Source organism: Lates calcarifer, linkage group LG7_1 (assembly GCF_001640805.2).
Source record: "Lates calcarifer isolate ASB-BC8 linkage group LG7_1, TLL_Latcal_v3, whole genome shotgun sequence".
In the NCBI taxonomy this organism is placed as follows: domain Eukaryota; kingdom Metazoa; phylum Chordata; class Actinopteri; family Centropomidae; genus Lates; species Lates calcarifer.
Window position 1 is genome coordinate 17,898,960 of NC_066839.1, and position 15,857 is coordinate 17,914,816.

General features: G+C 39.7%; 1 protein-coding gene across 1 annotated transcript; it reads right to left on the bottom strand.

The window, feature by feature from the left end:
* Positions 1 to 351: 351 nt before the first annotated feature.
* On the bottom strand, positions 352 to 7,720 carry brms1lb (BRMS1 like transcriptional repressor b). Its single transcript, XM_018694793.2, has 10 exons — positions 7,429 to 7,720; positions 7,122 to 7,212; positions 5,740 to 5,867; positions 5,377 to 5,456; positions 5,048 to 5,144; positions 4,158 to 4,247; positions 3,946 to 4,010; positions 3,799 to 3,838; positions 3,400 to 3,529; positions 352 to 2,467 (listed from the first exon to the last, which is right to left on the bottom strand). Exons 1-10 carry the CDS (start codon positions 7,562 to 7,564, stop codon positions 2,350 to 2,352), a joined length of 975 nt encoding a protein of 324 aa, XP_018550309.1. The 5' UTR covers positions 7,565 to 7,720; the 3' UTR covers positions 352 to 2,349.
* Between the last annotated feature and the right edge of the window lie 8,137 nt (positions 7,721 to 15,857).

Below are 15,857 nucleotides of genomic sequence, written 5' to 3' on the forward strand. Positions count from 1 at the left end.
GCAAACCTCGGGGGTGACTTTGGGTTGAGCACTGTCAGGGACTTTCTGTCTTTGTACACTGGAGTATTATATAAGATTTTATCTGGGCTTTTTTGTGCATGCTAGGCCAAATCCAATAGGATATTTAAGTTCTATGCAAAACTCTGATATTTCTTTATCCAAAGCTCTTCAGTCAAAGAAAAGGAAATTAGCTTGACTAAAGCTGAGCAGTGCAGGTTGATACCATAATCACCTAACTGCACAGACACTTCCTTTTCTGCTAGACAAGCAGGCAGGAAGCCTTTAAAGTATAATAGAGACACAATTTCTGCTCTGTTATGAACTGTGTGTGTGTAGGTTAGACTCTCCAGATGATACAAACAAAATCTTTAATCAGCTGTACATGCATTGGCACAATGTCACGTTTTCTTTTTACCTCTACTGTAGAAGAGGAAACATGATGCATAAAAACAATCCAGAAATAAAAAATAAAAGTTCTACTCAGTGGATGTCACATTACGCTTCACAAATACTTTTTCTTTATGTTTATGGTATAGCATTGCAAGCACCTCTCTCTACAATACTGTTGGCAGGTAATACTTTGAAATACAGTATGTATGCAATGCTTAAAGTGTAAAGCACCACAAAGAAAACACAAAGCAAGATCAATAAACCAAACATAATTTACACTGGACGGATTGTACGCACAAAAAAATCCCTTAACCTTGCTTTCTCTTTGTACTGTTAATACATCAATTTTGAGGAACATTTTTACTGACAGCAAAGAAGACAAGGGGGGAAAGGGAAAGAGAAGTGACAACAGAGAAGAGAACAAAGACAAGAGGAGAGGACAGGGAACAGGAAATAATTAGATTTTTTTAAAGATGTGACATTTACACTGCTGGACTTAGTAAATAATCTTTTCAGCTATTTTATTCATATCAGACACAAATGGGCTGAATAAAAACAAAAAAGTTGAAAATTGGCACCAGCAAAGAAAAAACTGCAGGCCAAACCTGTGGAGTAAGGCTTGGATCCCACCTTAAAGGAAAATACTGGTATGTTTAAACCTGGCATATTTCCCATAAACTTATCCACTGTCACTCTCTGGATGATGCTACCTTTGCACTTGGCTGTTGTAAAGATTCAGGGAATCAAGACGATGATTTTTATATGAATCGTATCAAACACTTGTCTCTGACAGCTGACTGAACATAAACACAGAAAGTAGCCACCTGGGGTAGTCTGCATATGGAGCCACAACAGACCAAAGAGCCATTATCAAATAGGACTAGCTCATGTGCTAAATGTTAGGTTCTAGGTACTATCAAACGCATGGCAACATGACAGGAGACAGAGGGAAGAATCACAGTGAACTAAACACAAATACCTTGTTGTCTCTATATACAGGGCACCTGCCATTTTCTGCATGTTTAAGCTTTTTTCCAGCTGTTATGTTTTGCTTAGTGCATGGGGGCTGGCCTTGGCTTGAACTAAAAAAAATGTAGTGCTGAAAAAAATTACATTAAAACATCAACACATCAAGAAATCATTTAGTACAGTGGCTCCCCAAGTGGGTTTCAACAAAACCCTGGGGTGGGTTTCATCCCATTATGTTCACAATATCATCTTCTCAAAATTGATTAATCATTCTCCATCTCCATATTGACACTTGTGCATTTTTTTCTTCACTAAATCAAACAATTTCTCAAGCTGGGGTCCCTGTGGATCCTAATACAGATTTATTAGGCTCTGTGGAGCATGAAATTCAAGTCTAACGGCATCCTCACCTGGATCTGGGTTTCACTCATTCATCGACCCCCTTCAGTCCTCCTGATGTTAACACAGTACAGAGTAAGGCTTCACTGAATTGATAGTTCAGATAGTTAGTTTTTTGTTTTTTTTTAAATCAGCCGAGGCATCGTCTTGTCTCAGAAAGGCACGCGACTGAACTTCACAGTTCGCTACTGCTCTAGTTTTCCTCGCTTCGTTTTTTTGTTTTCTTAGCAGCACTTTGCATTGATCTCCGTCTCAGAGAAAATGACACTTTGTGGCCTTGTCGATAATATCAACATACATATACATATTTACAGAGATGACCATCCTCTAAAAGGGTCAGTTGACATTTGTTTGTTTCCAGACAGTTTCTTTTTTGTTACTCATACAAACAGAGGAGTGAAATCAGTTGTGTGTGTGTTTGTGTGTGTGTATTTGTCTGGCTTAGAGTGAAAATCTTTTTAGGAAGTTATTGTGTGTGTACTGTACATATGGCAAGCATGTAGAAAGAAACATGGAAACAACATGGAAAGGAGGCAGAGAGACATGGCAAAGATGATGGTCTTTGTACTGTGTGTGTGAGAGTGTGTGGTTTTACGAGTGCTTGATGGTGTATTTGCCTTTCTGCAGCTGGGAGATGTACAGCTTTGACTTGGTGCCGTCCAGTCGTTTGAACCACACCTCATCGTTGTTGATCGTGGTGATGATGGCGCTGCGTGACACACAGACGGAACAAGGTTAGCGCAACACCAAACCACAATCCTCACAATCAGTTTAGAGGGTTTGCATGCAATGTTACTGTAAGCAGAGGTTGCTGGCCACTCCTCCCTGAGTGGCAAACACTCAACACTGAAAAATCTTCACAACAGTCCTAAAAGGGCAAAGACTTTTTTACAAACTGCTGATGGCAGCTGACCTAACCAAGCATGAGCATTTTAAAGTGAAACAAAGAACAAAAACAAAATATTTTTACAAAAAACAGTCCACAGACAACAGGAATATCACTAGAACTGCTTGATCATGATTTGATCAGACTGAGAAACGATGCTTTAACATATCCACCATTTCCTCACATAAAACAGGAATTTACAAAACCAGAAATAATGTGATGTAATGTAATGTTATTTCTGGCTACTTTTTACATTTTGTCGTCAGACCACAGACTGACAGGTCTTTTGTACGGACTCCTGCATCACAGCTCTGCCCATTCGTAACAGCCACCTGCTGCATTTGTTTTGCCACTCCATGGTGTCGGGTCGGGGGTTGGGGGGGTGGTTTAGGGGATCACTGTGAAAAACTGACATCAATGCATTCCCTCTATTCAATGTGCATCCTGCCCTGACAACACACAGGGCAGGACGCACAAAGAGGCAGAATGTGGAATCACAATCGTTCCTGCTAATACTCACATTGTCTTTGGTTAAATCCATCCGTGATCATTTCCATTACAAATAAATCCACCATGTGACCACACTGCTTCTCAGTCACAGACTCACACAATGAGTCAGAAACACACATTTCCAAATGAGCACGTACATCCCTCATGCTTTAACTAAAATCCCCAGTCCCTTTCATATTTATAAGGAGCAGTTTATTCTTCAGTAAGCCCTCCTCCCACACACACAAACAAATACGCGCACACACCTAGTCGGGTACTCGTCCTTCCTGTTGATACAGATGGCCTGTCCCCTGCAGTACCACTGGTTGTCATAGAAAAGTCGACCGTCCTCGGAGCGCGCCACATGGTGATGTCTGTCAGGCTTTACTGTGGGGACTGGAGGAAGAAAAAAAACGAAGGAAAAATGGGGTGAGGAAGAGATGGGGAGACAGAGGAGGGAACAAGTGACTAAGGGCAGGGTGAGGTTGAAAGGAATACAGCACAAAATATTAAAAAGGAGGACAGGGAGAGGGATGAAGGGATGTTTGTGTCCTTATCAATGAACTAGCAGAAAGTATTGGATCTACTTCTCCTGTGTAGCTATGGGTCGATGACTGCACTCAGCCAGATATTGACTGTAACCAAGGACGAGGAGAAACTCTTACCATCCACCTTCACCCTGTGTGGCCCCAGTGATGCCATCGCCTGCCAGGGAGGAAGAAACAGACAGAACTCAAAAACTCCAATCAGAATTTTGCAACAACACAAATGCATTCACTGGTGGATTAGTTTGTCCGTTATCATAATCATACCTTTCTTATCGCGGTCCAGTCTTCAAGGATGTCCAGATCTTGCAGCATGTAAACAATATAAGGCCGTAATGGAAAGGTTAAGGAAAACTCTGAGGGGTGGCAGGAAACATCTGTCTTAGCAGCACAACACTGAAGCGCTGCAGCAAAAATGTGGTGCAGATGACTGATGGGGAGGAATAAGACAAGGATGGGGCTAAAAAGGAAAAGGATATCAGAAACAACAACAGGCTTCTTCTTCTTGACAGGGCAGAACGGGTCTTTCTTCTTGTTTTTCCGAGAATGCAATCCATCATTCCACAACTCTGGAAAAAACAAAGAGGGTAGATAACGGTGAGGGGAATAACTAGGCTTCTGTGTCACTTCCTTTTGCTGGATACTCGCTTCATACTTCAATCTGATTTAAAGACAGGAAGTGCAATCTTCAAATGTCAGTTAACATATTCTTGATCAATTTAATACAGATTTTTCATTAACAAACTAATTGTACCCTGTAAGGAATGTTTAGGTTTAGTTGAGTCACTAAACCTCGAGTCCAAGTGTAGCCTCCAGTCCAAGTCCGAGTCATCAAGGTTGTGTGTTAGCATTGACTGTTACTGACTGTACACATGTGAATCCACATGTAGGCTGGTAAACACACGCACTAGCCTTTGCAAATTGACAAATGTTACTGTATTATTAAAATTCATTCCTATTAAAATATGAACCAAAAAAGTCAGAGTCAAAGTCTCTAAATCCCAAGCCCAAATGCAGTCAATGCTCGAGTCCATGTGGAGTTGTAAGCCCTGATTTGACTGACTTGTAGTAAACAATTAATTAATAAGTTTATCAACTGACAGCTCCCAATTAGGATAAATTAACTGCTTTTCTTATTGTTCAATGAAAATATCAAATATTTACAAATTACTGCTTAGCAAAAAAAGGAAAGAATGCTTTTCTCTCTTTCATAACTATAAAACTGAATACTCTGGGTTTGTGGATAGTGGCTGCACTAAGTAAGCAACTTTAGGATCTCACTGTAGGCCCAACTTCTGATGGGTTTGACATTTTACTGAATAAATGATGAATAAATGGACCAAAAAAAAACTAAAATGATGGCTGGTACCTGAGGTAATGTCAATACTGTGTCTGTCTTCCTCTAATCTTCTTATCTTTTCCTCCAGTTCACTCTGCACAGTGTCAAACAGCAGCAACTTCTCACTCTGGAAAGACAGAAAGAGAGGTCAGCAAAGACAGGAAGTCATCACATCTCACATCTCCAGAAGTAGGACTGGGCTTGAATTTCATCCAGTCAAGCAGTGCACACTGTGGCAAAAACCCAAACATCCAAAATTACAGTGTATTTCCTAACTTTGCTCAGGCGATCATCTGTTGGACAAAATCTATTTTAAATGCACCTCACGTAAGCCCTGACTCCAATGCTGGCCTTCTCACCTCCCAGTGCTGGCAGGCTGCCTGGATCTCACACTCGTACTTATTCTTCACTGACTCCAAACACAGCTCCCTGTAGATCCCTGCAGCAAACATTATGGCAAATCAATCTGAGGCAGCCAACAGGAAAGATGAGAATTTGTTGTAATCCAAGCAACTATAGGCTTTAAATTGCAAAAGAGCAAATTCCATTAGTTAAATGTCATGCAGGCATTGACATTTGAACAAGTGCCAAAGTCCTATGCTGTACTTGTTTCCTATGTAAGTGCACACATGAGGGGTCAACAGCAGGAGGTGTGATCCCTGTAAGAATTCAGTATAATACCTTAATATGTGAGCATGATAGCAGCAAAGACTGAAACTCACCAGCCACTTTGGTCCTGATCTGCATGTTCTCCTGCAGGTTGGCTAAAGGTTCCAGGTATTCTTGTGCACAGCCAGCCATTACTTCCTGCAGCTTGATGTCCACCTGGCTCAGACGCTCCTTGTACAACCTGAACAGCAATTCATAAGCTTGAACTCAGGCAGAAACTTGATCATTATCATGGCATTACTGTGAGTCTAGCGACTGTGGCGAAATTGTTTTTGAGGCATCTTCAAGAGTCTAGCAATGGTCTTAAAAGCAAATTAGCCACAGCAGTCAGACACAAGAACATAATAAAACTCAGCTGGGAGTAACCACATTACTCAGCTCTCTCTGGTCTGGGCAAAACAGCAAAATCATGTCCTTACTTCTGAAGAACAGGATGCTGTGGCATAGCAGGGGGGCATTTATTTGAATGTCCTTTTTACTACAGCCAAGTTTAACATTTCTAAAAGCCAAAGACATTTTCAAAACAGAATATCACTTTCAAAAGATGGACAGTTACAGAGAGAAAAGTAGTCAGAGTAGTAAAAGCCAAAATTTACCAGCACTCAGCTGGTGGGTGGCTGATGCAGATTTCTCACCCAGAATTACCACCTGTTCTTCTGTACAGCTGACCCTCACTGTGGAAAATATCTAGGCCAGTAACCCTGACCAGGGCCCTGTTCATAGCTGGCATTAACAAGCGCCTTGGGTGATCTGATCACAAGTGGACAGCTCTAAGGACATGTGTAAATGCATTCAAGACGCACTGAGATCCAATCGTTCAGACCACATTCAGAGGAGGTCTGGGCCACATTCTTTTAGCAGTGTGTACACAAATGCTCTGGGCCACACTGAAAGACCACTTACACAACTGACATCCTCCAGGTCTGTCTCCAGTTGGTTCTCAAACTGCGTGAGCTGGCTTTAGTCATGACATGTGAAAATTTCAAAGTGCTGGTATGCGAATGTGTAAAATATGCTCAAAGGTTAAAAACAACAATGCATTTGGTCTTTGCAAACTGAAATGATGCACATGTTTATTTGACTGTAGATCACAAGTGGTCAATCAAGACGCATGCGGAGATGCATTCTATCGACAGGTATGAACTGACATACTTAGACCTGTCCACTAGAGATCTAGTTGTGATTTCAGTGCATGGTCCATTTCACTTTGAGCATCACATTGTCTATGATTAGTGACATATGTGACATATGATTACAAGGATTAATGTGAGAAATATCTATGGGATAGTATTTCAAGTAGTCAGGTGAGATGACAAGCATCTCAGTTCTCTGACCCAGACCATAGTAAGTTTTCACGAAGTACCCTGTTAATTGAGGACAGACAGCTGAAGGTGAGGGTTATATTTTGTTGGAAACAATATTGGAAGGAACGTACTGCTCCTTCAAGTCAGTGAACTGTTTCTCCAGGGTAGTCATCTCATCCAGGCACTCCATCCTCCTCCTCTCACAGTCCTCATCATCCATCTCTGTTGACATGAAGACATGGCAGGTTTGGCATCACCTCAATATCAACTGCTTTTCTTTTCAACCACCACCAACATCATGGCATCTCAGCTTCATACAGTACCACCACCTCCCTGGGTCAGCTAATTTTCAACAGCAATCGCATATCTTGTTTAACCCATGTCAGACAGAGAAGAAAAAATAACTGTGGCTTGGTGTTTAAGGCCTGTTTTTCCTACCCGAGCTGTCTCCATCTTCGGACACAGATGAGCTAACGGTGTCCTCCTCGTCTGTGCTACTGCCGTCCTGCTCGGGAAAATCCACCTCCATTTCTTCGTGGTTGCTTTCTTTCTTCTCCCGGGAGTGAACCGGCATTGTTACGTACAGGTAAGCCGGTGTTACCGGGGTGACAGGGCTATTTGCTAATTTTACCCCGAGTAAAAAAGGCAAATGTAGCTCAGACAGCTAACCGGTTAGCTAGCCCGCATCTAGACAGCTGGAAGTGCAAACATGGCTACCGTCGACCAATAACAAGAGGCTTTACTGAATTTGTCCAATCAGATGTTGGCATGGGTAACAAATTGCCAAGGAAGGATTTTAGGGATTTGTAGTTCATTAAACTTTCCATGAGTACCAGATATGTACTGTGTGTACAAGTATGTAACTATGTCGATCTGTTGCTGTTGTTTATGTTGTTGTTGTCCACTGCTGCCACAGTTTAATAATAAATAGGTTCGTACACTAAGAAATATTGATATAAGCAATGAAGCATAATTCAAATAAAAAATGTATATTGTATGTTTCATTGTTGTTAATTGAAATTGTTTATTATTGTTGAACTTTTTAAATGTTATATTAGCTGCAATTTTAAAATCCCAGCTTATTAATGGTTAATAAATAATGCCAATTGATCAGTTATAAACCACTAATAAGAGGGACTTCACCCCTCAATGGACTATTTTTACCCTTGACTTAAAGACACAGCAGAGGGTTGAACTAGAATCAAAATCAAAATCAAAATTAAAATCAGTGATTTAAAAGTGCATTATAAAGGGAAAGACATATTCTATTACTGCATGTTTTACTATAGTGTATTGCATATAATATATATATTTATTTATACTGCAGCCTCCACTTATGGGTGCCCACAGAAGGAGTTGGCAGCTGTTGCCAAATATATTAATGCAGATATTAATGTTAAAATAATAACATGAATGTCTACTTACAGTACATCATAATATGTTAGACAGCATTTAACCTTTCATCTTTAGCTTATAAATGCTAAAGATGTTACCATTATTTACAGAGTATACATGATTTCAGATGTATTCATATTAATGAACAGGGGACAATAAACACTGTAGAAGGTGCTGAGTTGGAGTGAACACAGAGGTAGGTAGCATACCACAGAGGAAGTATTATGTGCTGACTGCTGACTCATGACTGAGAATCCATCCAGGACTCAAACATTTTGATTGCATGCCATCAGTGCCGTCATCATAGCCAGGCAGGGTACTTGGATGCCTTTATTTGGCACTGGAAGCAGACAGGAGGTCTTCACAGTGAGTGCACCCTGTGCAGCTGCAGGGATATGTTGAAAAGGTGCTAGACAGCCTCTGCTAGCTGACTGGAAGATAAATCAAGCATCCCGGGGCTAAAGCTGTCATGGCTTGCTGCTTGACTCTCTTCTCACTCATTTGGGTGGCAGTGATGGACAGACTGAGGAGTGGAGGGAGGTCGGAGCCATGGTGATGTCCATGAGCATGATGGACAGTTGTGTGTGCATGTGTGTGTGTGTGTGTGTGTGTGTGTGTGTGTGTAGACTGAGTAGGTGTCTCACTACAAAATGCACTTTTAAAAACAATCAAAACAAACAATACTTTACAGTGCTAGTTGTTTGCATTTCACAAAGTCATTGTGTTGCAATTGAATATATGCACGTCCTTGTGCATTCTCTGCCACTGACAAGGAGAAAGACCTACAATCCCATGATCTGCAATTCACATTTCAACCACAAGAAGGTGGTAAAGACTTATGCTAGGTGGATAAAACAATAGTTTGCATTTCCTCAATTTTAAATCTGTTCCTGAAGAGTATGATGGATCCATTGAAACAGGACAAATTAGTGATAATGATTTAATAAAATAGCAATTTCAGAATTTGCAAAAGAACATGATTTAAAAATAGATTTATATATATATATATATATATATATAAATATAATATATAATATATATATATATATATATATGAATGAATGAAAAGACTTACTACACAGGAATACTGATGGAAAAATAGTTAAGATAAATACTGGCTACCCACAAACATACTATAATGACCATATTTCACTATTTAGGTTACATATTTGTTTAAAAAAAGGTCATTAAGCATGAACTAAAACCAAAGCACATTGTCATCAACAGACAAAACAAGAAGTTCGGAGTTTTATTTGTGATGTGTGAGCTGCTTGAACCTCACAAAAATGCATATGAGAATACCAAACTGAAAGATTTTGCTCAGTTGATTTGCGGTTTGCCTCATAGCCTCACTATTTCCGTGGTGTGTAGCACACTGCCAGTCACATCCATTTTCACACTGCTGTAAGTGTGTCAGGAAACTTTGCTGGTCTCATTTGTATTTAGGGTGCAGTACAGTGTGCTCGCAGAAAATCTGAGTTGTCTTTGTGGTTTATTTCATAATACTGAACTTTTTTTTTCATAGTCTCACACAGTCCAGAGTAGACACTACTGACACGATAGACAATCAATAAAGTTTTACACAAAGGAATGTAAGAGAGACTCAAGAATGAGAGGAAAACCAAACAGAGAACCACAGTTTAGGGATAAATGCATTTTTTCTTTTCCAGTGTCTTACAAAAAGCTGGACAAAAATTATGTCTGTGCACTCTGTAAAAATGTCTTAGTAGAATATTATTTGCCTTGTTTTAACTGCTTTGCATGGGCACTCACATGACAGTCAGCGCTTGTCAATGTAAATCTATGACCTCAAACCATACTTGCTTATACAGGCTGCATGTCTAACCTTTCTTCTTCTGATATGATTTTAGACTTGCAGTTTCAAAAATAACAGTTTCATGTTGTGACTTCATTTTAAAGTTCTGAGAATTGTGGTGATCTATCCATCACGATCGATCATTCACAACTGTCGGATTACTGACTAACCTTTAGAATAACAGGTGGAGAGCCAGGTGAAGCCTTGCCTTCTACAACTGGAAAATGACCAAAAAAACAAAAAACAAGTTGAAGTACGTCTTTGATGCTTTTATCTTATCTCCTTCGAACTGCACTGCAGACCCCTCTGTTAGTGCCTCACAGAGAAATTACTCTTACGTCTCCAGTTTGTTCAAAATGCAGCAGCAAGTATTTGAACTGGAGCCAAGCAAAGTGTTTGTAAATCCCCAACATTAGCATTCTTCCTCTGCTTACCACTATAAAATCATATTAAAATTTTGATGACCCACTTAACTTTTGCATTGGAGAGCCCTTGGCTTTACATATGCCCAGCCTGAGATCTTCCAGCCTTTGTGCCTCACTAATATTTAAAGCTATGTCTTTAATTGCACATAAGTGCTTAAAGGTTAGCTTAAAAGAACAGGCAGACATTTTGAGAAATACTCTTATTCGCTTTTTTGCCAAGAGATGGAAAGAAAAATTGTGATAAAAATGATAAATGATAAAAATTAGCATGAAAATAGCTTAGCATAAGCATAAACAGGCATAACGCATAACAGTGGAAAACAGCTACCAAGAGTGAGGAAGGAGGGTGGTTATGTGCTAAAACTTTCTTTTGACACAGCCATAGAGTCTTTGGAGACTCTTTGACAGCCTCATAGTGATGACATTAAAACCGTAACCTCTTGTTTTTACATGTTCTTTGTTCATTTGGACAAAATCGGGCTAGGTGTTTCCCCTTGGTTCCAGCCGTTACATTAAGTTTGCTAAACGGCTACCAGCTCTAAGACCAGAGTGGTGTTGATCTTTTCAGCTAACTCCTGGCAAGAAAATTAATATGGGTATTTTCCAAAACGACCATTTCTTTAAAAAAAAAAAAGAAAAGAAAACTGACATGGCTACACATACCACCTATAAGATTTAACCAACAACTGTGATACTGATAGTAACACTATTATCTTGACAGATGCCTGGTGGCAGTAGGGCAGTAGGACAGCAGATCATATTGCATACATTAATCCCTCTGTATGTGTTTGTGTGTGTGTATGTATAACACCGTGGGAATGCCTGGGGAGGGAAATAAAGGTATTACCCCTTCTCCGAAAAACACCCACATTTCCCCGAAAAAATATGCATTTGCACATTCAGCGCGAAACCGAGTCAACAAAGGGGAGGATGTCAGAGTTTTTCACCTCAGTTTGAAAGTTTCAATCAATAAGTCTCTGATGTCATCAGTCACTTTTTCACAAGCAACGGCACTAGAAAGATGTTGAAACTTTCTATTTTCCCACCTTTCAAACAATCAAAAACACATGACCATCACATACCACTGTGAGGGAAAAACTTTGTTCTTTTTACAGGTATGGAAACCGATTTGAAGTGATTTTGTTGTTGTTGTTGCTGGAACACATGGGATTAATGAACATTCCTTCCTCTTTTTGCAACTCACTGAATGAGGTCAATGGATAAGGTAATTTGAGTAAAGATCATGCACACTATTATCTTCATTTATATCTACTCCTCATGATTCTATTAAAATCATGTTATAGTACACTGTGATTACATGAGATAATAACCACACATTAAGTTTTCATAAAGCATAGCTGTGGTGAAGTCCCTCTGACAAAGAAACAGCCTGACTCATACCATTAAACAGAGAGAATGCCTATCCATTATTTAATACAAACCATGGAAAACCGCCATGTGTGAAGCTGTCATACTAAAATACTCCTTTTTACATCCAGCCACACATTGTGAAAACATAAAGTGGGTGTAGTTTGGGTAAAGTCTGGGCGTAGAACTGCTGTGTCACTTAGCCCACGCAAGAAATGGACGAGTTGAGGCTGACTGGCAGTGTGCGAGTCCACTGAGTGATTACTGTAACAATGGAATGACAGCTTCCTTCTGAAACAGGAGGGAAGTTGTCATGAATGACATACACACATCTGGGAAGCTGAAGCTATTTTTAGTCAGCTGAGCTTGGTGCAGCTCATTGACACAATTTACTGACATATATGACAGATTCAAAAGTAAATCATATGGTTGTATAACAGTGACCTCTGCACCACCTCTGTGCATAGAAAGTATAAAAACATCACTACCGCTTTTTTTTTAAAAATATCTGATGTACATTTGAAATGTGCTTCATCAAAAGCAGTAATTAGGGAAATTCTGGAAAATTTACTTATTTTACGTCCTGCCAGGAGTTAGATTTGAAGATAATATCAATGTCAACTCTGTATGCTAATCATGAAGCCTAGGAGACTATTAGCTTAAAGACTAAAAGCTTGTGGAAACAGCTGGCCTGGCCCAGCAATGTTAAAAAAAATAAATAAAATAAATAAAAAAGGGCTATTGACACCTATAAAGCTTCATAATTAATGCTTTTGTTTAATTTTTACAAATATGGGTGAAATACACTGTACACTAGCTATGGAACCAGAGCCAGGGGATTATTAGCTTACTGTAACTTAGCTTTAAGACTGGAGGGAAGCTTTAAGCTAATGTGGCTCTGTCCAAAGTTAAAAAAAATGCTATCTACACCTCTAAAGCTCACTAATCAACATGTATCTCTGTAGTACCTGTTTGTGCACAGAATAAAAGTGACAATTTGTTATTATAAAGCTTTAAAGCTGCTTGGGTGCATATCTTTAAAGTTTTGAGACAGCCAGAGTAGCCGTTTCTCCTGGGTTATTCTAAGCTAGGCTAATTGCCCCCCGGCTCTAGCTCCATATTTAGTGTACAAACACGACAGCGGTATCGACCATCTCATCTCTCGGCATGAAAGTGAATAAGCGCATTTCCCAAAATGTCAAACTATTCCTTTAAGTGCAAATAGTAGATGCTCTCCAGAAATTACAAGTGTTTCAGTTTCACATATTAGCCATGATGTAATTTCAGTATTAGTAATTTATTTGACTTTCCGCCCCTCTTTTTCCCCCTGCTTCTTCATCAACAGTGTCTTGCTAAAAGACCTAAAGCAGCCTATTTCTAAAAATGATTGCTGGAATGAACATAGGGGAAATTATTTATGCAGTTGTAGGATATGATAAATCCAACTTAGTAATAACCAATAAATCCAAATCGATTCAGCACAACAGCCCTGGAGTTTTGTTTAAACCTACATAATTCAACCTTTAGGTTAGGCTGTTACACTGAGGGGTGTCTAGAATGTTTTGCCCGCCTCATTTATATCAGTGAGGGTAGGTGCACTTTTAACAAACACTGAACATCAGAACCTTCATGACAGCAGACTGTATTGTAGGACTGTTGCATGACACACTATAGAAGAATTAGTTTTAATTTGTTCTATGTAATGAAATGGCAACTAAATATAACTGCATGGCCCGTTTTTAAAGAATGAAGGTGAGGTTGGTGTTAGGTGGTCAGTTGAGAAAACCCAGGAGTTTCATGACCTCAGCACTTCACTGGCAGGGTGTGATGCCCCCTCAGGCACTTTGTTGACTTAGACAAGTGGTGCTTTACCAACACGCAGCCAGAGGGCAATGTACAGCTCTTGACACCAAACTGACGTCAGCGCTCTCTCAGTGGTTGGTGTCCATAGCAACCGCAAGTAAACATAAGGCAAGTGGAGACAAGAGCACTTGCACAGCTTTCTCAAAGATGTAAAGTGGAAGTCCCAGTATTTCCCATGTGAGGTTAATATCTGACCATATATAGACACAGGCACGCAATCTTGGCTAAAGGAGAAAAACACACAGGGCAGCAAGGGCAGTTTGTCCCCAGATGCCTCATTGTGATACTTTACAGAGATTAAGGAATGTGTGGAATTCAGTGCAGACACACAGGAGTGGTGGTGTGCCTGAACAAGTGACGTTTGTCTGAGTGATACAGTCACCTGCTAAATAGTGACATCACAGCTGGGTGTGTATCTGTGTGTGTGTGTTAGGTTTGTACAGTGTAATCTCAATTGAGTATCGCCCCACAGAGGTATGAATGCTGCACTGCTCCTGGATACTGTTGCTATGTTTTCACCAAGCCTACCTTTCACAGTGTAAACAGAGATGATCCTGGGAATTTTATCTTAAATGTCAGGGGAGCACAGACAGGTAGCTCTGTCACGCACTTTGCCTCCATATTGTGAAAGACACAGGAATTTCCTTTTTGAAGACTCACCTCAAAGCAACAATGGGACAAATGCAAAAAAAAAAAAGAAGAACAAGAACAATATTCAAAATTCCAACAGAAAAATCAAAGTTTTATGCTTCTGCATGACTTAACAGACAAAGTGTTTTCCAGGATCAATGCCGGCCTGTGCAGGAGTTTACCTCCAGAGGTGTGTTAAAGCATGTACAGTGCTCAGATGGGTAAGTCCAGAACATCCCACTGTGGGACATGCAGGACTCGTTTGATAAGGGAGTCTCCATGAGGAAACTTTAGAGTCTTCCCCCCTCCTTCCTCTGAGCTCAGTGTGTCACGTAAATTCACTTTGTAGCGTAACCATGTACAGAAACAGAAAGTGTGGAAATCCTGCCACCTCCTTCTGTCTGTCCCCTGAATATACTAGGTGTAGTTTTTTTTTTTCACATTTTTACACCACGTGCACTGATTTCACACACATTTTTATGTCATTTTCTTTTATGGTTTAGGGTCAAAGGGACATACTATACATGTTAAGTATATAATAATAAAATATAAGACAGTAAAAATATTTCATTTGGACAGAAAATGCACAAGTAGAACAATAATCAAATGCATAAATAATACATACATTATGCAGAACATGCACACATTTAAATATGTTTTAACTCTGGATTCTGCTCTAACAACTCAGAGGTGGAAAACAAATGATGTTGCAAATTCTTCCTCAGTTAAGGACACATTATTTTAGTTAAATAAAAGATTGCTTATGTTTTGTGGTATTTACATGTGTAGGAGATTTTACATAATGTTGAGATGAAGCAAAAACATTACTGTGCTTTTGCAAGTAAAATTACATTTATCTCTTGTTTGATAAAGACAGCCACAGAATTCATGCAGTTATATGATAACGCAGTGTGGTTATTGTGTAGGTGTAGGCCATGGTTCATTTTCAGTTTAAATTCTGAATTGAACTTCATATTGGAAACATGTTTCTTTTTTCAGGCTAATTCAAATTTGGCTAATCAGGCCAAAAGTTTGAAATGGAAAATATGCAATGCTACTTTGGTTAGCCACTTTAAAAAGAGAGATAATTTCCCCCAGTGCAGAAGGGAATTCTTCAAGAGCCAGTCAGGGGCTGTCTCTCTCATTCATGACCATCATGTCTCATTCATTGAAATCAATAATGTCCCATAACCTACATCACAGGTGAAAATAGGTGTCTAATAGGAAACTACAAGTTTTCATTCTGAGTCTGTTTTGGGGGGGATTTTTCTCACAAAAGCACGGCCCGGTGTGATTTCCCTTGCTTTTTCTAAGATAAGTCAAGTGGAATTCCCCGCCAAAGCTCCGCCCAGCCAGCGCACAAAACCCAG